Source organism: Electrophorus electricus, chromosome 15 (genome assembly GCF_041902795.1).
Source record: "Electrophorus electricus isolate QZ-2024a chromosome 15, ASM4190279v1, whole genome shotgun sequence".
Taxonomy (NCBI): Eukaryota; Metazoa; Chordata; class Actinopteri; order Gymnotiformes; family Gymnotidae; genus Electrophorus; species Electrophorus electricus.
In genome coordinates this window covers 1,924,084-1,947,843 of record NC_137511.1, presented here as the reverse complement: position 1 = coordinate 1,947,843, position 23,760 = coordinate 1,924,084, and the positions used below count along the sequence as shown (strand labels likewise).

General features: G+C 41.0%; 2 protein-coding genes across 11 annotated transcripts in view; both read left to right on the top strand.

Moving 5' to 3' along the window:
• Positions 1-15,198, top strand: part of abcc3 (ATP-binding cassette, sub-family C (CFTR/MRP), member 3) — a 38,058-nt gene extending 22,860 nt beyond the window's left edge. For 4 of the 10 annotated variants that reach the window (XM_035533361.2, XM_035533359.2, XM_081698103.1 and 1 more), the window contains exons 23-31: positions 1,634-1,947; positions 7,074-7,273; positions 7,536-7,662; positions 10,608-10,709; positions 10,930-11,076; positions 11,204-11,362; positions 14,072-14,238; positions 14,377-14,571; positions 14,828-15,198. In XM_035533361.2, the coding sequence (XP_035389254.2) occupies positions 1,634-1,947; positions 7,074-7,273; positions 7,536-7,662; positions 10,608-10,709; positions 10,930-11,076; positions 11,204-11,362; positions 14,072-14,238; positions 14,377-14,571; positions 14,828-14,936 (1,520 nt within the window). In that variant the 3' untranslated portion in view covers positions 14,937-15,198. Of the gene's footprint in view, positions 1-204; positions 516-1,633; positions 1,948-3,030; positions 6,062-7,073; positions 7,274-7,535; positions 7,663-10,607; positions 10,710-10,929; positions 11,077-11,203; positions 11,363-14,071; positions 14,239-14,376; positions 14,572-14,827 lie in introns of those variants that run through there. The other 6 variants (XM_081698105.1, XM_035533360.2, XM_081698107.1 and 3 more) reach the window with 6 other exon arrangements.
• A 5,026-nt stretch (positions 15,199-20,224) lies between these two features.
• Positions 20,225-23,334, top strand: wfikkn2b (WAP, follistatin/kazal, immunoglobulin, kunitz and netrin domain containing 2b). The gene is made up of 2 exons (XM_026999647.3): positions 20,225-20,719; positions 20,953-23,334. Exons 1-2 carry the CDS (start codon positions 20,522-20,524, stop codon positions 22,474-22,476), a joined length of 1,722 nt encoding a protein of 573 aa, XP_026855448.2. The 5' UTR covers positions 20,225-20,521; the 3' UTR covers positions 22,477-23,334.
• The last annotated feature ends 426 nt before the right edge of the window (positions 23,335-23,760 follow it).

Sequence of the window (23,760 nt, the reverse complement as noted above, 5' to 3'; positions counted from 1 at the left end):
TTTATTGCTTCGTTTGTGGTGTGTAACCCATGCAGATCATTTCAGTGCATTTGTTGTTATTTCCTCATTTCCTCATCCTCCCCAACCCCAGCAGATCTACGTATTGTAGTGACTCTCCTGCGTAGTGTAGTGACTCTCGTGCATAGCGTAGTGACTCTCCTGCGTCGTGTAGTGACTCTCCTCTGCTCTCTCTCTCCATGCCAGGAACCATGGTCATGTTCTCATCCTTTACTCTTGCCTTGGGGAAAATCCAGGCTGCCCGGAAGCTGCACCAGGGCCTGCTGGATAACAAATTCCACACCCCGCAGGCTTTCTTTGACACCACTCCCATAGGGCGCATCATCAACCGCTTCTCCAAGGACATCTATGTGATCGATGAGGCTCTGCCGTCCACTGTCCTCATGTTCCTTGGCACCGTTTTTGCCTCCCTGGCCACCATGATCGTTATTATTTCCAGCACTCCGATCTTTTCTGTGGTTGTTGGACCGCTGGCTCTGATTTACTTCTTTGTGCAGGTATTGTGGGTTTTCCTTTTTGTGAAGTGCCAAAGTCGCGCGTGGGAGTTTCAATAATGGATTCATTTCTCTCCCCCTTTGGAGGTCAGAGCATCTGTGCTTCATGCTGCAGGCCGCAGTGCAGAAGTGGGCGTGATTTCTCGATCTGAGTGTTTCCGTTCTCCTGCTCGGGTGTTCACTCTCAGTCTCTCTCTGTCACTCTCACTCACTCTCTCCTTCCCTCTGGTGTCTGTTTGTTTTCTGCCTTCCCTAACGAGTATTCATTTCCTCTCCCTCCACCAGCAGTCTGTACTTCCTGCTCTGTTTGCTTTCAAGTTCACACACACACACACACACACACACACACGTACCCCCCCCCCCCCCCTCTCTCTCTCTCACACACACACACACACACACAACTGATTTTAATACCTGATCTTAGCTGTAGGCTTTGTGCATACAGAGCCAGAGCTTCACTATTAGGATGGGACAAGTATCTGGTATGTTACTGACCACTGGTGGTGATAATTAGGCATTACTTCATATAAGTTTTTCATCAGCACTGAATAAATATAGAGTATTAATTAATTTCATAGCATATACTGATGGGGTTTTCTAGCCCTTTTGCCTTCTGGTTGGAGCTTGCCAATCTTTGGGGACATATAACTGTACAACAGAGTAGACTGCAGATAATGAATCTCTCTGATCTGAACAGGTGCACGAAATATGGCTGCATTAGAAAATCAATCAATTCATTCCTCTTTTTCAGTCTCATTTTGGAGGAAGTCTCCAGCAAAACATATTCTCATTTAAAATATTGTATTCCGGATGTGATTAGTATGGCTGGGGTAAACCAAAAGGTCTCTTGGTCCCAACCTAAGTACTTAGTTTTGTAGCACTGATGTGGACTCTTCATAAACAGGGAGTTTTGCTGAACTGCCAGGTGATGTCACCGACCCTGTGTGTGTAAAGGGTGCGACGACCTCTGGGTGCTGATTACAGTGTCTCTGTGTCTGCCGGTATTTCAGCCATCGCTTCCAGACATAACTGAGCGAGCACACGAGTGCAAGGAACAGCTGATTAACGATCCTCTTCTCTGTTGTCTTTGGCTGTGCTGCCTCCCTCTCCCTCTCACACAGGTGCGCTGATACTTGCCAACTCTTTGTTGTGCCGGGCCTACAGCATGCTGAAGGCTGCCCACGCCACCCACCTCAACATGCTCCATGCCATTCTGAGGGCCCCGCAGGCCTTTTTCGAGGCCACGCCCTCAGGGCGGGTCTTGAACCGCTTCAGCAAAGATGTGGACACTATAGACTCTCTGATTCCAGACAATATTGATATCTGGATGCGCACGTTCTGGTACACAGTCAATGTGCTGCTCATATGCTCCGCCCTCACCCCCATGTTCCTCTTAGTCATAGTGCCATTAATGACGTTCTATTGGTGGGTCCAGGTAAATAGGAATAAGTCTGCTAACTCATTAATACAGCATGCTATCGTTTGTGTGTGATGTGTTGTTTGTAGTTCTACACTCCAGCAATAGGTGGTCTGGTCAGTCGGTTTGGGGCTCTCAGGGTGTCCAGGCTAGGGCTCATGAGTGAAACTGCACTTCCTAGATTCTTCTAGTTTTTTTACATTTTTTTTTACATTTTTTTTATCCAAGCTGTAATTGCCAAGGTTTGCAGCCAGGGATGGGTGGAATACTTTTAAAAATATTGGCTAGATATTCTGAATACATGTACATGTATTCAGTTTTCCATTAACATTTACAAAAAGAGCAACTCAGAATTTATTTAAAATACATTTTTAAAGTCCTTTAACTATTCTTCATTGTTACTGGTTGATACTTTTCTTTATATAATGCCTCTAGGGTGGCAAGTTTGCTTAGATCAGGTTTTCAAAGTTTTGGCACTGTTTACCACCTCAGAAAATATTTGACTCTACAAGCACCGCCATTACAAGTTATTTAATTTTAAAAAATTAAAAATTTCAGAGATTTCTACACACACCACTAGAGGGAGCACGCATTCCGGAGTCTGCGGACCAGTGGGTTAGATAACAAAGTTAGGTTAACATTACGCTACAATATAATAACGTGCTAGCTTGATAAACCATATAGTAGTGTGAGAACCAGTGATCTACACTAACGTTATCCAGCTAAGTAATGACCATTGCTAGTTAGATTTTAGGTGAGTAAAGATATTCAAAATTGTAGTAAAGTACAGAGTTTCTACAGAAACAGTTTCAGACAGGTCCTTCATCAGCTGTGCAAGCAAAGTGAGAAGCTCTCTCTCTCTCTCTCTCTTTACACACACACACACACACACACACACACACACACACACACACACACACACACACACACACACACACATATATATATATATATATATATATATATATATATATATATATATATATATATATATATATATATATATATATATATATATATATATATATGAGAAAATATTTTCCAAATATATTTTTCCAAATATTTTCTGATGTGGTACGCAGTGTAAAAAGATTGAGAACCACTGGCACTTAAAAATTGTTCAAAATGACTGAATACGGATACTCAAAGTCCCAGGAAGCACATTTTAAAATACATGTATGACACTAAAACATGGTGTTATGTTAAACCAGCCTTTCTCAACTAGTGGGCCACACCACCCTGTATAACAAAAATATTCTCACATGGCTATAATTTACATTTCAGACATTTATCTGACTTACAGTCATGACTGAATACAATTCAAGCAGTTGAGGGTTAAGTGGCTATTTGGTGCTGGTGGGATTGAACTGGCAACCTTCTGAGTATAACTTGAGTATCTTAGTGTTAACCACTGCCATGTGGGCCACAACACCATCATGAAAACTGCCTCATACATCATTAATGTCGCATCTCTTGCCCGATGTCACAATGTCAGTGCAGGGTCAGCATCTGACTGCTCCAGTGCTTTTTTTCATTACCATGCAATCCATTATGAGAGTTGCACAAAGCACGCAAAGCAGCATAGAACTGTTTTGGAAAAGAAAGGCTTCAGAATCAGATAATTCTGAATCGGATCCCTCAACCTCATCATCCAGTAGTAGCTCTGTAGTGAGGGTACAGGCCAGCTGCAACTGTTATGGTTTCATCTTTACTGGAAATCCATCAGGTCCTCTCCCAATGTGCCTGCTTTGAGGTATGAAATTGTCAAACCAAGCAATGGGATTGAGCAAACCTAAAAGACACCTGACAACAAATCATCCATCACTAGCCAGCAAGGGTGCAGAGTAATTTATTTGTTTGAAAAGTAAACACAACCCACAAGTGATGATGAAGTATTCATCAATGTTAGAGAAAGCACTGGAAGGTATCTGGTGACCAGCTAGTAGCTTGGCCAAAGCTAAGAAGACACATTCAATTGCCAAGACAGTTGCATTGCCAGCACGCACAGCAAACGTGAACAAAATGACAGAAGAAAGGGTCTGCTGTTATACAAAGAGGAATCAATGAGGCCTGCACATATTGATGATGTGGTTTGGGAAAATAAAATCAGATCTGACAGACATCAGCAGACATTTGCAGATGAGGTTGGGATCAGAGAGAATTTTGCAAACCAATGCCTAAGAAAATAACTCGTAAAGAGGCTTATCGTGTGACGACTGAGTGCGTTGAACAGGGGGATTAAGTTTGAAGAACTGTATAATATCTGCACTGATGGGGCAACTGCCATGATGCTTAGTGCCAAGGGTTTCATCAGCAGGGTCATGGCCTAAAACCCAAACGTGCGAACGTCACTGCTCCCTTACATGGAGGCATTAGCTGCAAAGGATGCTGCCAAAAGAACTTTCAAAGGTACTGGACAGAGCGGTAGACATTGTTAATCAAGGCCGTTAAAAACGTCTGTTTTTGATTTTATGTGAAAAAATGGGAGAGCAGAGCATCATAAATGGGAGCGCATCATAGTTTGTTGCTACACACAGCTGGGCCAAGATGGTGCCACTCGCGTACTTGACCATCTCGAACTGAAAAACAAGACAACGAAGAACATCACACCTAGTCTGACAGAATTGCATGACTTCAGGAATAATCACATACCCTGGCTCATCTTTGTGGAACGTGGCAGACTTCAGATGTTTCCCTTGTGCAGTGAACATTCAACCAGCAGACCAGCATGTTCTGACCTTATCACTAAACATCTGAACATTTTTTATGAGAGATTTGGTTCTTTTTCATCATGGGGATTTTGCAGACAGGAGAGACTGGTGGCGATAAGGGAAAATTGTACCCAGTGGTTTCATGTGGCACTGATTCTGCTGCCTTGCTCCTATTTGAGCAAACTGAGTTTGTCAAGCCTAATTTACATCAAGAATAAATCCAGGAGTTGGTTGATAGTAAGTCACGTTTAACACCCCCGCCCCATGGTGTGTGTGTGTGTGTGTGTTGGTGTTGTGTGTATGTGCATGCATTATCCATCAGACGGATGCAGAGCATATGTTTTTAATACATTTCAGACTGGAGGTTTTGTATACTTTTAATGTGTGCTGAGGCTGAAATAAAGTTGAGAAATGCTTTATTAAGCATTCAGCAAAATTAAAAAAACATCTGAAATAATGTCAAAACACTGCTGAACTATTCAGCAAATAGGTTATCAGTCTTAGCTGAGGAAGGTGCAGGCTAGTCAAGCAGTGCTGAATGTAATGACGCAAGCAAGGAAATTGGAATTATACAGCCATACATGTACAAACCTGTTCATAAGAATTTTTCAAATAATTCCTCATTCTTTCAGAGAGAAATTCTGGAAAAATAATTTTTTATTTACTGGACTTTGAAACAGTATTTGTAGGACTCACGTTGTACATTTACACGGTGCATCCTGAAGAGCAAGAAAAATCACAGGTTTATGTTCCGTGTGTCTTTAATTTTTGTATGTTATAGACCTTCCTCTCATACCTGTATTCCATGACATCCCAACCATGGTTGCAACCTTGTGAACCCTGAAAGGTTTATATTTCTTTTTTTGTTGTTGTTACCCAAGTCTGAAGATATTGGTATCTGTACTGATTTCCTCTGATACTAAGTATGCATGAGGATACAAATTTTATAGTTGGATCTGCATAAATAACCATTTGTAGGCATCATTGTACTTCAAGTCTGTAGGCATAGAGGATAATTAATTTATGTGCATTTTCAGGTTTGATGTGTTTTGTTCTCCCTGATTTCATTGCATCAGCTGTCTTTACATGGTTCCTTTCTTAACCCCAGCCTTTAGCTGCTGTTCTTACTAATCTCATTTTTGGAAACATGCAGTAGTTGAAATGGGCTTTTCCTTCTACCTGGCATTTAGCTTGCATAAACAGCAGTGTTTTAGCCGTGAGGGATATTTGTGAGCAAAATGATCTGATACTTTGAATCAGTAGTGAACATCTTGGGTGTTTGGTAATTCCCACTTTGCTGATTCAGATTTTAAACCAATTGATTATTCCACACATAAATTACTACATTTTCGATGCTAAATGATAGCATGTGGCTAATGGAGTAGGCAGCTGGCATTTGAAGATGGTCTTTACCCCTTTGAGTAAGTGTTTCAAAAAAGATTGAAGTTAGAAAAAGAAATCATTAAAATATTTCCACATGTGCCTCTTTACCAAGCTCCTATAACCTGCAAACTCACACTAAATTCACTTCATCCAACATCCTTTATGCTTTTTCACCTGTACCTTTTGGACTGGCTTGAGCTTTGCATGTTGTTAAACTCGTCCTCTGTCCAGTCCATCCCCACCTTGGGCTTGATGATCTTTCCTTTAAGGACTTGCATGCATCCAACATTTAATTTCTGGCATATTTATATTATTACTTGTAGAACATTGTTGATTGTAATACTGCAAAGGGAATGCCAACATATTTTAGTGTCAAATGTCAAACCCTACATGCGACAGCATTGTGATATAATTTGATATATTTTCTTATATCCATAGATAATCTTGCCTTTTAATGTAAATAATATGGAAACCATATTGATCTCAAATGGTGAAAAATTCTGATGTCCAAATATCCAAATGGTGAAGAGTCTAGAAATTATCTGCAGTGATTATCGCACTGAATGATAGAAAGTCCAAATCACCAATTACACAAATATTCACTTAGAGGATTATGTATGCTTTGTTTGGAATATTTGGTACATTCATGCACAAAAATCTGCAGTTTGCAAAATGATGTTGAGACGGAGTCCAGTTTCCTGTGGCAGTCCAAGATTTTGCTTTTCAAAATTTTTTAAATGAGTTTGAGAAATGAGAAAACACACATTATTTACATTTTGGGATAAAATAGCCCTCTGAGGGACATGATAATATCAGACACTTTCAAAATTTCATGCTCATGTTTAATTTAACAGTTTTTACACTAAAGCCAAAAATTCCAAATGTGAGTTTAATCTAAATAATTGAGATTATGGTATTGATTTTTCTGTTTTTGGAGTCTTCACCACTGTACTGCGTACTCCATGTATCATGTCTACACTGTACATTTTTGTTCATGGCTGTTGCAGTTATTCTGGATGTTTGTCTCTCTCCCCTTGATTTTTTCTGTAGAGATTTTATGTAGCCACTTCAAGGCAGCTAAAGAGACTGGAATCGGTCAGTAGGTCCCCCATATACTCTCATTTTTCGGAGACCATCACTGGCACTAGCGTGATCCGCGCCTATGGCCGTAATGGTGACTTTGTACTGATGAGTGATATGAAGGTGGATGAGAACCAAAAGAGTTACTACCCTGGTATTGTTTCCAACAGGTAGGTCTGGCCTCACTCCTTCTGGGATGCATGATTGTATGCAGATGTTACGCTGCAACTCCCTCCAAATGCTCTCTTTAACTTGTGTTAAAGAGACCATTGTGTGAAAAGACACAGGAGTAATATCTTTGGCAAGGCTACCAGTGATCCTCATTTGACCCCCACCCCCATGCTCCACCCCCTCCACCCCTGATATGAGCAAGGGAGGCTGTTGGTTGTCATGCCTTTATGTGTTGACGTGTTGATGATTTGATTTGTCCAGGTGGCTGGGGGTCCGGATTGAGTTTATTGGAAACTGCGTAGTGCTTTTTGCTGGTCTGTTTGCCGTGCTCGGGAAGGAGAAGTTGAGTCCAGGCCTGGTGGGCCTCTCCGTGTCGTATGCCCTGCAGGTATATCACGCATCGTATTCACAATATTGTAATGCTGGCTGGTAACTGCATGTCGTGTGGGTGTCAGTTTGTGCATACAATATGATGAATGTATATATATATATATAAAGAGAGAGAGAGAGAGAGAGAGAGAGAGAGAGAGAGAGAGAGAGAGAGCGAGAGACAAAGTGAATGGCTACTTTATTAGAGACACCTGTCTATGAATGCATTAGACTTCCATCTACTAGTGCAATGCTTAGGTAAGCCCTACTGTCCAAATGTCCATCCACAAGTAGGACCAGTATGAGGGCAGTGGTAGCTCAGTGGTTAAGGTAATTGGATGTTTGGTAGTTCAAGCTCCACCACTGCCAAGTTGCCACTGTTGGGACCCTGAGCAAGGCTCAGTTTGTAAATTTGTAAATTGCTCAAATTGTAAGTCACTTTGGATAAAAGTGTCAGCTAAATGCAAAATGGCCTCAAGTTGTTTGCCACACATACTGACCCAAGCTGCAACAGAAATCTGGATTCTTGTGAGCAGGTGATGTTTCTCCACTGTTCAGTGATCCACTCTTTTACCCACTGGAGTTTTGCCTGTTTCCCTTAAACAGCAATGGAATTCGAACTGGTCGTCTGCAGTTATAGCACCACTGTTGTATTCAGCTTCATTGTGCTTGACTGGGCACTGCAGAATCAGAATGATTCTTGATACCCTCCTCTGACCCCTGTCATCGACGACTTGTTTACATCTACAGGATCTCCTTTTGATTAATGTTTTTCGGCGATCACATTATTCTCGGTATGCTCGGTATGCTCGGTAACACCACTGCACAAGAAAACCCCACAAGGTTGTAATTTGTTGAAATACTGGCCCCAGCTAGTCCACCATTGATGACAATGCCTCATTTCAGGTCACTCAGATTGCTCAACTTTCCCATTCTAATATGGATTCACACTGAAACTCATCTGCAGAAAATTTGTTCACCTGATTTTATGCTGCACTCTGAGCTCATGTATCTAATCTCCATACAGGGAAGTAGCAATCATGAAAGCCCAGGTGTTTCTAGTAAAGTGGCCATTCAATATTTCAATATGTATGTATGTATGTGTGTGTGTGTGGGGGGGGTGATATGTAGTAGCAAGCACATAGTGATCTAAAGCTTGTTCTATAACCATAAAGGTACAGTTATGTGCAAAAGAATAGCAGTCTAACATCACTAATGTATTTAATTATTGATTTTGGCAGAAAAGGTAATACAACATGGGAAAATATTCATGACTAGGTGTAGCGGAGTAATGGACAACCAACAGAATCAACAGTCTTGACATGCACACTGCTAATTGAGTGCAATTGATTCATTTAATGAAAGGGGTGTGTTCAAATTAATAGCAGTGTCGCATTCAATTAGTGAGTTCATTCATTCTATGAAGAAACAGGTGTCAATTATGGTCCTTATTTAAAGAAGGAGGGCAGCAAATGTTGTACCTGCTGCTCAGTGAGTAAAATGGGTTGTTCCAGACATTGTACCAAAGGAGAAAGAACTTTGATCAAGAAGTTGATTGGAGAGGGGAAAACATATAAAGTGCAGAAAATAATTGACTGCTCAGCTAAAATGATCTCAAATGCTTTAAAATGGCAAACAAAACTCATGGTAGGAAAAGAAAGACTACCATCCACGTAGATCATAGAATAACAAGAATGGCAAAGAAGCATCTAATGATCAGCTCCAGGGAAATCAAAGAAGATCTTCATTTACCTGTGAGTACTGCAACAATCAGAAGACACCTACTTGAAGCCAAACTATTTGCAAGAAGCCCTCGTAAAGTACCATTGCTGAAAAAAAGACATGTTGAAAAGGTTACAGTTTGCCAAAGAACACACTGACTGGCCTAAAGAGAAGTGGTGCAACATTCTATAGACAGATGAGAGCAAGATTGTTCTTATTGGGTCTAAAGGCCACAGACCCATAAACACTGAATTCAAGCCACAGTACACTGTGAAGACTGTAAAACATGGAGGTACAAGCATAATGGTTTGGGGATGTTTCTCATACTTTGGAGTCAGACCCATTTATTGCATACCAGGCACCATGGACCAGTTTGAATATATCAAAATACTGGAAGAGGTCATGTTGCCTTATGCTGAAGAAGAAATGCTCTTGAAATAGGTGTTTCAGCAGGACAACAACCCCAAACACACAAGCAAGCAGGCAACATCCTGGTTCAAGACCAACAAGATTGATTTTATGAAATGGCCAGCCCAATGCCCAGACCTCAATCCAATTGAGAATTTGTGGAGTGACATCAAAAATGCTGTTTTTGATGCTAAACCCAAGAATGCAGAAGAACTGTGGAATGTAGTCTAGTCAGCTTGGGCTGGAATATCTGTTCACAGGTGTCAGATGTTAGTTGACTCCATACCACACAGATGTAAAGCAGTTATCAGAAATAAAGGCTATACAACTAAATATCAGTTCAGTAATCAACAGAAAAGCAGTTTATACTGAAAGTTACAAATATTCGAGTTTGTAAATGAAAATGCTATTTTTTAACAGCCCATTATTCTTTTTTTTTCTTCATTTTCAGTTTAAAAACTGATATTTTGTTCATGCTTTCATTTGGAATTGAATGTGCAGTGCTCCCATTGTCTTTGTGTATATGGAAATAAATGCTATTATGAGGATTGAGCTTTTTCTCAGTTGTTTTAAACACGCTGCTATTATTTTGCACATAACTGTTTTTAATATAACATTCACATACATCTGTCAAGTTCTAGCCACCATGCATTTTAGAGAAATGCTTGACAGAGATATGCAAATACAAAGTCCTGCTTGTTGGCCTTGGTGACTAAAAGGTAAATGACTGACTTGTATTATCTCAAAATGACGGTTAATCACTGTTGAATTATTTTCGTATCTCATATGCCCTTGAACGTATAGCAAATCATGTCCACCTTCTGCATTCAATAGGTCACCATGTCCTTGAACTGGATGGTGAGAATGACCTCTGACCTTGAGAGCAACATAGTTGCTGTGGAGAGAGTGAAGGAGTACTCAGAGACTCCATCTGAGGTACAAGCACCAAACCAGCACAGTCCAATAAACATTGATATCAGACTGAAATAAATATAAGTACTTTCTTCCAAGAAATGTGATTTAGTGAAATGTAATGATTCAACGGAATATTTTAAATGCAGTATTTTTGTGGTCAGAGCTGATGCTATGCTGGTAAGGAATACCACATTCGTCGGAGCCAGTGATGAAATGAGATGTGTATGATAACTGTTTGCAGGCACCATGGGAAGTGGAGAACAAGAAGCCCCCTAACGAGTGGCCCCCTGAGGGCAACGTGGAGTTTGCAGACTACAGCGTGAGGTATCGTGAGGGACTGGAGCTGGTTCTGAGAAACATCTCCCTCAAGGTGAAAGGGGGAGAGAAGGTAAGAGAAGACATGGTAGTGACTGTGTTAGTCCCCCTTGCTGAGTGTCCCTTTGGCCTGTGGTGTGAAAGCCCCCAGCGTGCACACAGATGCAGAGATTCTGATGATAACCCGCCTTCTCCTCCAGATCGGCATCGTGGGTAGGACTGGGGCAGGCAAGTCGTCTATGACCCTGTGTCTGTTCCGTCTGCTGGAGGCAGCAAGTGGAGAGATCATCATTGACGGGGTGAAGATCGCTGAGATTGGCCTGCATGACCTCAGATCCAAACTCACCATCATCCCCCAGGTCCACTGCTCATGCATTGCCGTCCTCGCCTTTGCTAGGCAGTCTGCTTTAATTTAAGCTTCGTATTTATTGTTATATTAATATTTTTCCCATGTTGGGTTTACTGTGTTAACAAAAAAAAGCGTAAGAATCCTGTTAAATGCCATAAAGCTTTTCTTGGTTGTAAGTGGGTTTTGTTTTTTGTTTTTTTACGGAGCAGAGAAGGCCAAATTACCTTTAGGCTTTACAAAACAGCTTGAAATGTTCTTCAGTGTCTTATTACCTTGCTTCACTTCAAACACAACTGTGGCTAATTTGCTGTTAGCTCGCATCCAGATTGTTAACATTTTTGGTTGTTTTCTCCAGTAATTCCTGTTCTTAGCCATGACCCTAATTCGCTTTTCAACACTTCAAGTTTTTTTTCCCCTGCTAATTCATTAATTCCCCAACCACAAGGAAGTGGGATTTGGCCTCGTATGCCCTCTCCTAGCTGAGCTTAGTGAAGAAAAGCTTTAGGCAGCAACACCACCTACCACAGTTTACATACACTGCCTGGCCCAAAAAAAAAAAAAAGGTCACCACCTGGATTTAACTAAGCAAATAGGTAAGAGCCTCCCATTGGATAATTACTGTATGGGTGATTATGTTTCAGCTGGCAACAAGTTATTTAAGCCTAACGGATGCAGTGAGTAGCTTCTCATTTATTAAACAACCATGTTGAAAGACACATCCTGTGGTTGTGGAAAAGATGTTAATCTGTTTCAGAAGGGTCAAATTATTGGCATGCATCAAGCAGAGAAAACATCTAAGGATATTTCTGAAACTACTAAATTCAGATTAAGAACTGTCCAATGCATTATTAAAAAGTGGAAGGAAACATTATCTTCAAGGAAGGAATGTGGTCGGAAAAAAATCTTGAATGATCAGGTTTAGCGATCACTAAACGTGTGGTGAAATCAAATCGTAGAACAACAACAGTAGAACTCAGGGATATGTTTAATAGTGAAGTAAGAGCATTTCTACATGCACTATACAAAGGGAACTCAATTGGGACTTAACAGCTGTGTAGCCTTAAGAAAACCACTTGTCAGTGAGTCTAACCGGCAAAAATGGCTTCAGTTGGCTAGGGAGTATAAACATTGGGCTCTGGAGCAATGGAAGAAAGTCATGTGGTCTGATGAGTTCAGATGTACCCTGTTCAAGAGTGATGTGCACATCAGGGTAAGAAGAGAGGCGGCTGAAGTGATGCACCCATCACTCCTAGTGCATACCGTACAAGCCTGTGGGGGCAGTGCTATGATCTGGGGTTGCTGCAGTTGGTCAGGTCTAGGTTCAGCAATGTTATGTGCCCAAAGAATGAGGTCAGCTGACTACCTGAATATACTGAACGACCAGGTTATTCCATCAATGGATTTTTTCTTACTTGATGGCACGGGCATATTCCAAGATGACAATGCCAGGATTCATCGGGCTCAAATTGTGGAAGAGTGGTTCAGGGAGCATGAGACATCATTTTCACACTTGGACTGGCCACTACAGAGTCCAGACCTGAACCGCATTGAGAATCTTTGGGATGTGCTGGAGAAGACTTTGCAGAGTGATCTAAATCTCCCATCATTAATACAAGATCTTGTGGAAAAATGAATGCAACTCTGTCAGAAATAAATGTGAAAACAATGCCACAGCGAATGCATGCCGTAATCAAAGCTAAAGAAATATTAGAGTGTGTGACCTTTTTTTTGGCCAGGCAGTGTATTTCATAGTTTTAAAATACTGCAAGTGCACATATCATTACTATACCACACTGGGTTAGGGTTAGGATTATGGTTGGGTTAGAGTTAGGCTTGGGTTAGGGTTAGGATTATGGTTAGGGTTGACTGGGTTAGGGTTAGGATTAGGTTTGGCTGAAAACTCAAATTAGTCAGATTAAACCTAAAGACAAGGTAAAGAATATCATGTTTTGATGCTTCTATACTTATTATGTGTTTATAGGATTCATATTTTAGAGTAATGTCATATTTGGTGCTACATCTGCATAATCTGAACATTTTATCAGGTAATTTTAATGGTATAGTGTATATGACATACTCACCCTGCACACATAATGAGACTGTGTTGGATCTTCTGCTTGGGGGAAGTTCATAAAACCTATAAAATAAGAATCCAGTCAGAACAGTATATATAAATTTACCATAGGAAGAACAAAAAACATTAGTTACTGATCAGTAAGTAGCAGGGTAATGACCAGAACTGCAAACACTATCAAATATTGAACAGTGTAGTGTGTAAAGGTAAAGGAATCTTCATCTGCTGTTTGCAGATTTCCGCTATTCATAGAAGGATATACTAACAATTCAAAAGAAAGAAAGAAAGAAAGCAAAGCGGATTAGGCATTGTTAGAAAGTACTAAGATACGCTTCTGGGGTTTACAAAAAACAACCAAAGTCACGGAAAGTCACAGCTGAGGGGAAAAGAAAACCTTTTAACACCTTATAGTAGACATAGACTAGTATAGTGGATCTTAGACTATTCAATGGCATTTAGTCCACTGAAGCCTGTATTTCACTTGCTGTTAGGAAGACTAAATCAGAACTCCAAAAATGAACAGCAAAGTATTAAAGCATCCTGATGTTCATTACTCCACCTTTAAACCAAACTGGAGTACACAGAAAAGCAGCCTGTATGCTGAGAGAGTACCCAAGGCTTATGGGATGCCATTGTCTTTTCTAGGAACCAGTCCTGTTCTCGGGAACATTGAGGATGAACCTCGACCCCTTCGAGAAATACAGTGACGATGACATTTGGAACGTTCTGAAACTGTCTCACCTGCACAAGTTTGTCAGTAACCAGCCTGCTAAACTTGATTTGGAATGCTCAGAAGGGGGTGAAAATCTAAGGTATTCCAAAAGAAACATGCAATAGGATTCCAACAGGCTATTCAATGTTTAGATAAGCCCTTGCGTTTTAGTAGTAGGTCATTTGTCATAAAGGTGTCATGTGTGAGCTCACAACCAACATTGTGTGGGTCTGTACAGTGTGGGACAGAGGCAGCTTGTCTGTCTAGCCAGAGCCCTGCTGAGGAAAAGCAGAATCCTCATTCTTGATGAAGCCACGGCAGCTATCGACCTGGAGACGGACGACCTCATACAGTCCACCATTCGCACGCAGTTTGAGGACTGCACGGTTTTCACCATAGCTCACAGACTCAACACCATCATGGACTACACAAGGTACACAAGGGCTAGTGTTTATTAACCACAGCTATGGAGGGGCCTTTTTAAAGAATCTTGACCTGCACATTTAAAACATTTAAAAATACTCAAAGAATGGTTTAATGTTTTAAATACATTTTGGCAGAGCTGTTTTACTAAGCAGAACAAATATCATTTGTTGCATTTTTAATACTGTTCCATAAATTTGATCATATTCATATTAATATCATATTTATAGGTAACATTCTTATTATTAATCTCATTCTGTTCACAGAGTTCTCGTGTTGGACAAGGGACAGATTGCAGAATTTGACACACCAACAAACTTAATCGCACAGAAAGGAATATTCTATGGTATGGTTAAGGATGCTGGGTTGGCGTGAACCTCCAACGCTGTATAAACTCAACAGTGCCTTCTTTAGTACAGTAATAGCCAGTGAATGTGTGTTTTTATGTTTTTGTGTTGTTGTTGTTGGGGGTTTTGGAACCTGTAGTTCTTTTTTGCATTACTGATTTTTTTTCTACATACTATATGCAGTGCCATTGTTGCCTGTATATTTTTTGTATTGTAATATTTAAGTTGGTTTTTGAGAATGTTCAACAGGAAAGATTACTGCAAAAATAAATATACATTTTTGCAAACCATATTTCTTATCTTAATTTTATTACCAAATTGAACAGATGATACTTGTATTGCTTAGTGGAGTTCATATTTTAGTAAAACAAGCTCTATCAATATGTCTATCAGCACTACAGAATTCTTGTAACGTATAAGTGAATTTTGTGACTAAAGGTATTTGCTTTAGAATAACATTCAAAATGGTATCCAGTATTTTGACGATGTTTTGGTTGTCAAATGTATCTTCAATGTATCGTCAACATTAATGTCATGAACGGCTCTCCAAGTTCACTGTTATTTTAATATATTTTAGTTTGTCAAGGCTTGACAAACATGCAGTAACAAAGGGATCCAGTATAAAAACTCATTCTGATGTGACCCACATTTAAATCTTTAAATGCAAAGCATTTTATAGTACTGGATTGTAACTCAATCACTCACTCACTCACTCAGTCATGGTTAGCAAGCAGTAAGTTCTCCACAAGGTGGTGATACTGGAAAAATATATATAACAGGGGTACTACCATACCATGGTGCTGTGTAGCAATGACACTGTCCTTGTTTTTATTTGTATTTACTTATTGAATTATATAGTTATTTATTTAGAATTAAAGGGACTAACTTGATACAGCTACATGTTTAAAGCAACTTTGTAGGAATCTAGGAGACCTTATTTGTTTATAATACATATAACTTAAGCTACTAAGATTCAGGGTCTTTTTATAGTGTAAATGATTACTGTTATGTTGTGTGATACAAAACAATATAACAACAAAACCATGTAGCACGCTAATTAATATCCACGAACACGCATGAAGTCAATGTACTTCAAAATTATAAGCCTTTATGTTATATAAAACTTAATATTTAAAGTTTACACCAACTATATGCTTATAAATAAACATGATGTTTGATTGAATATATTTTTAGATTTAATAAATATTCCAAAATGCATTTTTTACTTTAATTATAAATATAACAGTTCTAAATTTACAGTATAAAACATGAAGTTTGAATGTAAAATCTGACAGCTACTGTCACAAAACTCAGATTTGTTTGTACCGTGCCTCTCTAGAGATCAGAAATCTCAGTAACTCAGGATTAGGGTTAGCTAACTGATTTAGTAGCGCGTCATCTGAGCATTCACGACATGACCGGTTAAAAGAACCTCCCTGGATCTGAACTGTCAACACACTGTCTTGAACTGAAAACCAAAAACCGTTCAAAGGGAGAGAGATATATGAAGCTATGGATCACATAGGGGTGGAAGGCGAAGCAAGCTGCAGCCCAACGGGAGCCATTCCAATCGCAGTGGATATAGCTGCTCCACATTCTTTGCCTCAGTCACCTCAAATAGCTTTTTGAGTCCCTGCTGTGTAAAATAAAGGCCATAATGTAAAATACAGGACACAGTGAAAACAAGACCAAGAGAACGGTAGCTGGAGTGGGTTCGCTTTGCAGTAAGGAGCAATGAAGATCTTGGCTATGTAATAACAGCGTAACATAGCATCGTGTTTAGAGATCGCACTGGTGGAAAGTGACCACGCCAGGTATATGTGACAAAGCTGATGCAATTCTTTCACAATAACAACATATGTATACCACCACTCTGTTGAATTAATTTAGTGAAAGCAATCATTTCATGTGTCAGACGTCATTAACTAAATTACCCAATGGTGTGCCACGGATCACAAAAGTCCTGACAAGTACATCACTGCTATTTTCATCAAATCAAGCTTAGTCATGATCCACCTCTCCTTGCTCTGGTTGAAAAGTTGGCAGAATTGTTTTTTCCTAGCAAGTCCAAAACATTGGCAGTGCTACAGACTCACTAATGCATTAGCAGTTTAGCACTGCTGATCCCCAGACAAGACACCTCATGCTTTGTGGTGGAGTGATGGGTTTGCAAGGGGCTTTTTTTGCCCCCTTTTTCTCTTTTTCTTAATTAGTCTCTGTGTATTAAACATTGCTCTCCCACCCCACCGTCCCTTTGACACATGATGGACCCACAAGGATGAAAAGGCCCAAGCTGCCAGGACGTAAAGTAACATCACTCCCCCAGCCAAACCACATGAAATGTGGATGGGTTTGGCTGCGGACCTGGCTCCCTCCCCCATCCCTGTGTGGAGCTGGCAGTGTGAGGGAGAAGTGACGAAACAGGATTCCAGGATTCTTCAGCCGAACGGAACAAAGCAAATGGTTTGGAAAGGAATACTTTCGATTTTTTCACAAAAGACTTGAATGAAGCCTGTCACAGGGCAGTGTTTTTTGCTCAAGACAGTCTAGAATCAACCTTGCCTGTTTGAGTAGGTGCAGTTGACATTCTGGCCATGATGAAATATCAGAACAATCTACATGCGCTTTAAGTGTAGTAAAAAAACAAACAAAAAAACAACCCTCACTTTTCTTATACCAAAAAAAAAAAAAAAAAAAGATCAAACAAGTGATTTGAAAACATGTTTGAACTATTTAACCATCTTGGTGTCTGAGATTTATTTGTAATTTGCCTTTTTTTTAGTCTTCCAGCAATAATTTTCCTGCATTCATAGCCTCGGGTTGCATCAATCTTTGCTACATGCTAATGGGTTGACAAGAGTTTATTAATTTCACTTCCAAATGCGATATTTCATTCAACGAACAGCTCGAGTGTTGCCTTCATGAAGGGCAGACAAGGTAATCAGTCTCCAGAGGAAGAGATATGAAAAGGTGCAGTGTGCAAAGTTCTGAAGTCAATCAATCATGAGGGGAGAGGTCTGTGTTTTAGTATGCACACCATGTGCCAACTGTTAGACGCAGTCCCATTAGGGAGGTTTATCCCTGCCCGAGGCTGCACTGTCCTTAACTTAGGATCATTCTTCAGACTGAGGCGGTTGACTACAAACACAGTATTCTGTCTAAATATATTTCCGGCATGACACTGATAGGTTGTGAGAGGATTAATGTGTTTTGTGGAGGAAGTGAGATGTTTTGATATCCATGAGAAGATTAAACTTTATAATGGTTAACTGTACCTACCACAGTGAACTGAGGAGACCTCTCTCCTTAGCACTGGGTGGCCATAATGCACACAGCACGGAGACTGGCCACACACAGCCTTGAATGTGTCCTGAAGGACATATTATACATATCTTCAAGTCCCAGTTTCAAAGCATGTTTGGGGAAAAAGGGGGTTACTTTGGGATGCATACTTTATGAATCTAGACCTTCTTTAAAACTGCTCTAACATTCTTTGGCACTGCAGAAATAGACATAGCAGAAACATAGCATTTGAATATTACAGTATGACATGTATAATAAATAATAAATAATGTTTACTTTGAAGTTATAAAAGTTGGTCTCCAATTCCTGGAAACACTTTGATCTTCTAAATCAGATCATGTATTAAGCTGCCTATTTCCTGACTTGCATTCATATAACAGTCTGTTTTTAATCTGTCAATCAGACTAATTTCGAATCAGTGTGTGCACGAGTGCCACGTGCTTTTTTTTCATAAATAGCCGGTTTAAAGAGCTCATGGTTTGGAACTGCAACCTGAAATCGTTCCTTGTCCTCATTTGACACCCTTGACAGATGTGTAGACTGCGAGTTGTTTTTCTGCAAGAGGGTATGTGAGGACAAAGACTCTCCTAGAATTATATAAATCTCCTCCTCGATTTGTTAACTGGAAAGTTAATCCATGGCACAAAAACAGGCACTGTTCAAATGAACCTATATAGTGCTGGGAGGGGTAACGTGAGGTGAAACTTCCCAAGAGCTAACTCATGTTCAAAGCTCCTCTGAAGTTAGGAAACACTTATTTAGAAATAGCGCCGTTCCAAGAATGCGTAGTTCATCATAAAATAAGTTTTTGTTATACAGATTTTACACAAACCTTATTGATGTTAATAGCTACAGTCCTGTGAAAGTGATTACATTTATGGGTTCTAAAAGCTTTGCTGACTGTAAGCTCTAAAATTACGTGCAAGTCAGTATAGAAGTATATATTTCAGATCGATCCATTGTAAAGAACTTCTCGTTTGATCCGCCTGCATGTTTTAAATGTCGATTACTTGAATTTACTGCGTGTAGAATATTACGCAAAACCATATGCCTTTTATCAAAATGTTATCACCCCCATTTCATCTCAAAAGGAAATTTTTGTATCGCGATATAACCTTGTTGCTGTCGTTCAACTGGTTACCAAGATCAGAAAGCCCGAATAATCAGACCAAAAATATATAATTACAAATAACCTACGCTAAGGCATAGGAGTTCGTTTTACTTACGCGCCAGAGGCGCACCTACAGATGAGCAGGGAACGCCTTGATGCAATATAATAAAGCAATGCCGTCCAGCTTCAGTATATGTACGGGTCACGTAGAATCAGTAAAGCAAAATGGGAACGTGTAAACAACATTCTGTTGTTTCAAAGCAAATCTTTCTTCCTTCTCCAAGAAAAATGCTTTAATGAAATTTCGTCAATAAGAGCAGTATTAATGTATTAATTTAATTACCTTCACATAATGACTATGCATTATGCTCCCTGTCCTATAAGAGAACACAGAGCGTGTCACGAAAGAATAGCTGTGTGTTAATAGGTCCGGGGCGTACAGTCAAAAGTACAGTTTTGAGGTTTCATACAAGTATCTGTACATCTGTACATCATATCTGTAATATCTGTACATAAAATAAATTCTTCTGAATATGAAGTCGTCCCTCCTCGACCTTGGTGGTGGCTACTTTATCATAATATATATATATTTCAAAATATTACACTGATGATATAGTTTAATCCTGTGTTGTTTTAACGATATACTTTAATGTTTCAGTTTGAAATCTTTGCTTATTGGGCTTGAAAATACGTTGGGCTTAAGGCTGAAACATTGTTCGTCAGACAGCATTCACCTCTCCACACACTTACTACTGCCATCCAAACGAGAGTTGCGCGCGGTTCTCTAGCGCACACTCTCCATAGCGCACGCATACAAGTCTGCATCTAAAGGGTTAACGCGGGCTACAGAAGTTTTTCATCCAGGCAGGTATCCCAGTACCAACCCAACTTTAGGACAGATGTTTTTAAGGCTCACTCATGAACTTCAGAGCAATTCATAACTGTCATGTGCGCGTAAGGGCGAGTTCTGTGGTCAGGAGAATAGCCTGTATAAGACGGTATTCGCTCAGGTCTGAAGTGTTGGGGTATAAATACCAGGATCTCCACACGCTTCTGTGCACAAGCTATTAAATCTCTAGCCGGTTTTTTGATAAGAATATTTGGCACCGCAGAACGCGCTGCCATTTCTCAACTCGACAAACTTAATAAGTCACAGAAAATAACTCTTCGTTTACTAAGATCAATTTGCTTCCTTCAGAATGTTGCGGATGCTCTTTCCCTGTTGGATCGCTTTATTGGCTGGGCAGTTCGTAATCTTTCATGGGGAAAGCAGCGTGGAAGGCATGCGTTTGCCAAATGTGGCGTACTCTCACGCGGGGGTCTGCCCTAACGACATGAACCCAAATTTGTGGGTTGACGCAATGAGCACCTGCACGCGGGAATGCGAGTCTGATCAGGTGAGTGTATTTGTTAGTTCATGTGCGTGCTTTATTTATTTATTTTACATTTGATTCGATATTGATCCACTCGGATCACACATATCTACTTAGCTCGGTTTAGACGTCAGCGCAGGACGTCAAAACGTTCAAAGTTTCTTCAGTCAGCTGCTGAATACTGAATATTAAGTGAATAAATTGAATGGGAAACCAAAAGCGTATGTAAAAGCTTGAACTGGCTCTCTGCTGTTTAGGAATGTGAAACATTGGAAAAGTGCTGCTCGAACGTATGTGGGAGCAAGAGCTGCGTTGCAGCCCGCTATGTGGATGCAACAGGGAAGAAAGGGCCCCAGGGCAGGCCCAAAGAGGCCAGCTGTGAGCAGTTCACCTGCACCCAGCAGGGCTCCGAATGCCACATCTGGAGCGGGCAGCCTGTGTGCAGGTGCAGGGACCGCTGCGAGAGGGAGCCCCGCTTCACCTGCGCCTCAGACGGCATGACCTACTACAACAAGTGCTACATGGACGCAGAAGCCTGCACGAAGGGCATTTCGCTGGCTGTAGTCACCTGCAGGTCACATCCCACCAACACCAGCCCTATGCCTCCAGGGACCACGGCCCTGCCAACGACTGCCCTGCTGCACACCACACCTCTGGGTGTGCAAGCCCCAGTCATCTCAGGAAATCCAGCGCAGCAGTCTGTGTTTGCGGGTGAGACGGCCAGCTTTCTATGCGATGTGGCTGGCTGGCCAAAGCCTGAGATAACCTGGGAGAAGCAACAGGAAGGAAAGGAGAACATGATCATGAAACCCAATAATGTCCTGGGAAATGTGGTCGTCACTAATGTCGGACAGCTGGTGGTCTACAGTACCCGGCTGGAGGATACAGGCGTCTACACCTGCACTGCCACAAACTCTGGTGGTTCAGTCCGAGCCCATTTTGTACTCTCCGTGGTCGAGAGGAGCCTGGTCGAGGAAGGGGAGCTCAAGAACTCCACTCGCTTCCCCGATCAGGAGTGCCTGAAGGTGCCCGACAGTGGCAGCTGTGGTGGTGAGAAGCTGAGATGGTACTATGACAGCAAGAGGAACAGCTGCTTCACCTTCATCTACGGCGAATGCAACCGCAACCAGAACCACTTTGACACCTATGAGTCGTGCATGCTGTCCTGCCATTCCGAGCTGGCGCCCCCTTGTGGCCTGCCCAGCCAGCAGGGCCCATGCAAGGCTTACGAGCCACGCTGGGCCTACAGTGGCACCCTCCGCCAGTGTAAGCCCTTTATCTTCGGTGGCTGCGGTGGCAACGAGAACAACTTCGAAAGTCGTGAGGCGTGCGAGGACTCGTGTCCTTTTCCACGACACCACCGCTGCAGGCCATGTCGACCGCGGCAGAAGATGGTGAGCAGCTTCTGCAGGAGCGACTTTGTGATCCTGGGCCGTGTGACAGAGGTGGTGGAGGAGGACAACACGGGCCACGCCCTCATCACGGTGGAGGAGATCCTCAAGGACGAGAAGATGGGCCTGAAGTTCTTCCAGAAGGAGCCGCTGGAGGTCACGCTGCAGGACATGGACTGGAGCTGCCCGTGTCCCAACGTCACTGCCTCGGACACGCAACTCATCGTCATGGGTGACGCGCGTGATGGCATGGCCGTGCTCCGGCAGGACAGCTTCGTCAGCCCGTTCAGCATGCGACGCGTGCGCCGGCTGCGTGAGGTCATCAACAAACACACGTGTGACATCCTGAAAGAGTTTGTTCAAGAGGGCACTGCACTTGGCCCACACTGACTGTTATCCCCTCCAAAAACTCAGGTGGTCCATTTATCTGTTTAGGAAGTATGCAAAGTGTATGCAGGAGAAACTGACAACACTTTCATGTTTACTTCTTCTTGTTCTTGGTTTTCACTCTGTACTTTACCCACTTCTGCTTGTATTTCACTACCTGTACTTTGGCTAAAACCCACTGTTTTAAAGTCCTTCTGTTATATGCAGTACGTTTGTAATATCATTCCAGTCCAGTTAAGATGTTTGCTTTGACAAGGTTGGATATGCCAGTATAAGACACAGCTATGTTTCTGCAGCTTGTTAGGAAATATAACCAATTACACAACATCAACCTTTGAAGTTTACATAAGAAACATGCTAAATATCTCTCAGGTTAAAGTGAAAGAACACATTTGTGGACATAGGAAGCATTAATCAAACCCAGCTGGTAGGCCAAATCCCAATCCTTGCTTCCCTCTGCTTCAAAAGGAACCTCATGCCTGCCCTTTAAATTCAAGGTGGGTCTTACTGGAAATCTATATATTTTTCATACTTTTATGTGTGCAAACTTTTGTGTGATTATTTTTTTCTCTCATACTTTTTTACCTTAGTCGAAAACAGACATGTCTATTTTACAGGTGTTTAGTGACATTCCACAATAAAGCTGATGTAATATACTGTAGGATTAGGTCTGTTGTGTGCACTTGGATAAGTTGTATTATATTCAGCGTGAAGTCTGTTACAGCTTTTTAAGGCATTTATATCATATTCATATCCATGGCACCTTTCTGTTATGGTGAAATTTGAATGTACAGGTAGATATTTTAGTAAAGGAAATATCTTGATTTTTTTCTCTATTTATTTTAATGTGTTCTGTTCATATATATAAAACACTAATGTTATCATTTCATGTAAGCAATTGCATATTTTCTTTTTTATAATCATTGTTTCATATTTGTCAAGATTACACAAAGTGTCACTGACAAAATAAATGTTTCAAAATCTATAGTCACTATCTTTCTACCTTTTTGATGTATGTTTCTAGTTTACGAATGCTTTTTGTGTCAATTTTCTACTAAGTATATAAATGGTGTGCATACTGTGTTCTCTCTTTAATTACATTAATCACGAATTATAAACATAACTCAAGACTCCAGCGTGAAATATTGCAAATTGGCCTTATTCATCTAACCATTTTAAAGGTCTGGACAGTGTTCTGACTGGGGATTAATCAAAGAATGAGAACTTGCTTAAGGTTCTCTTGAACCTGCTGTAAGGCCAGACTGGGGCCTCTTCACTTTTTCCACC

Excerpts from the sequence above, each read along its gene's own strand:
- wfikkn2b (XM_026999647.3), top strand. The coding sequence starts at position 20,522 with ATGTTGCGGATGCTCTTTCCCTGTTGGATCGCTTTATTGGCTGGGCAG. Across the intron at positions 20,720-20,952 it reads GGGAATGCGAGTCTGATCAG|GAATGTGAAACATTGGAAAA; the intron begins GTGAGTGTATTT and ends TCTGCTGTTTAG.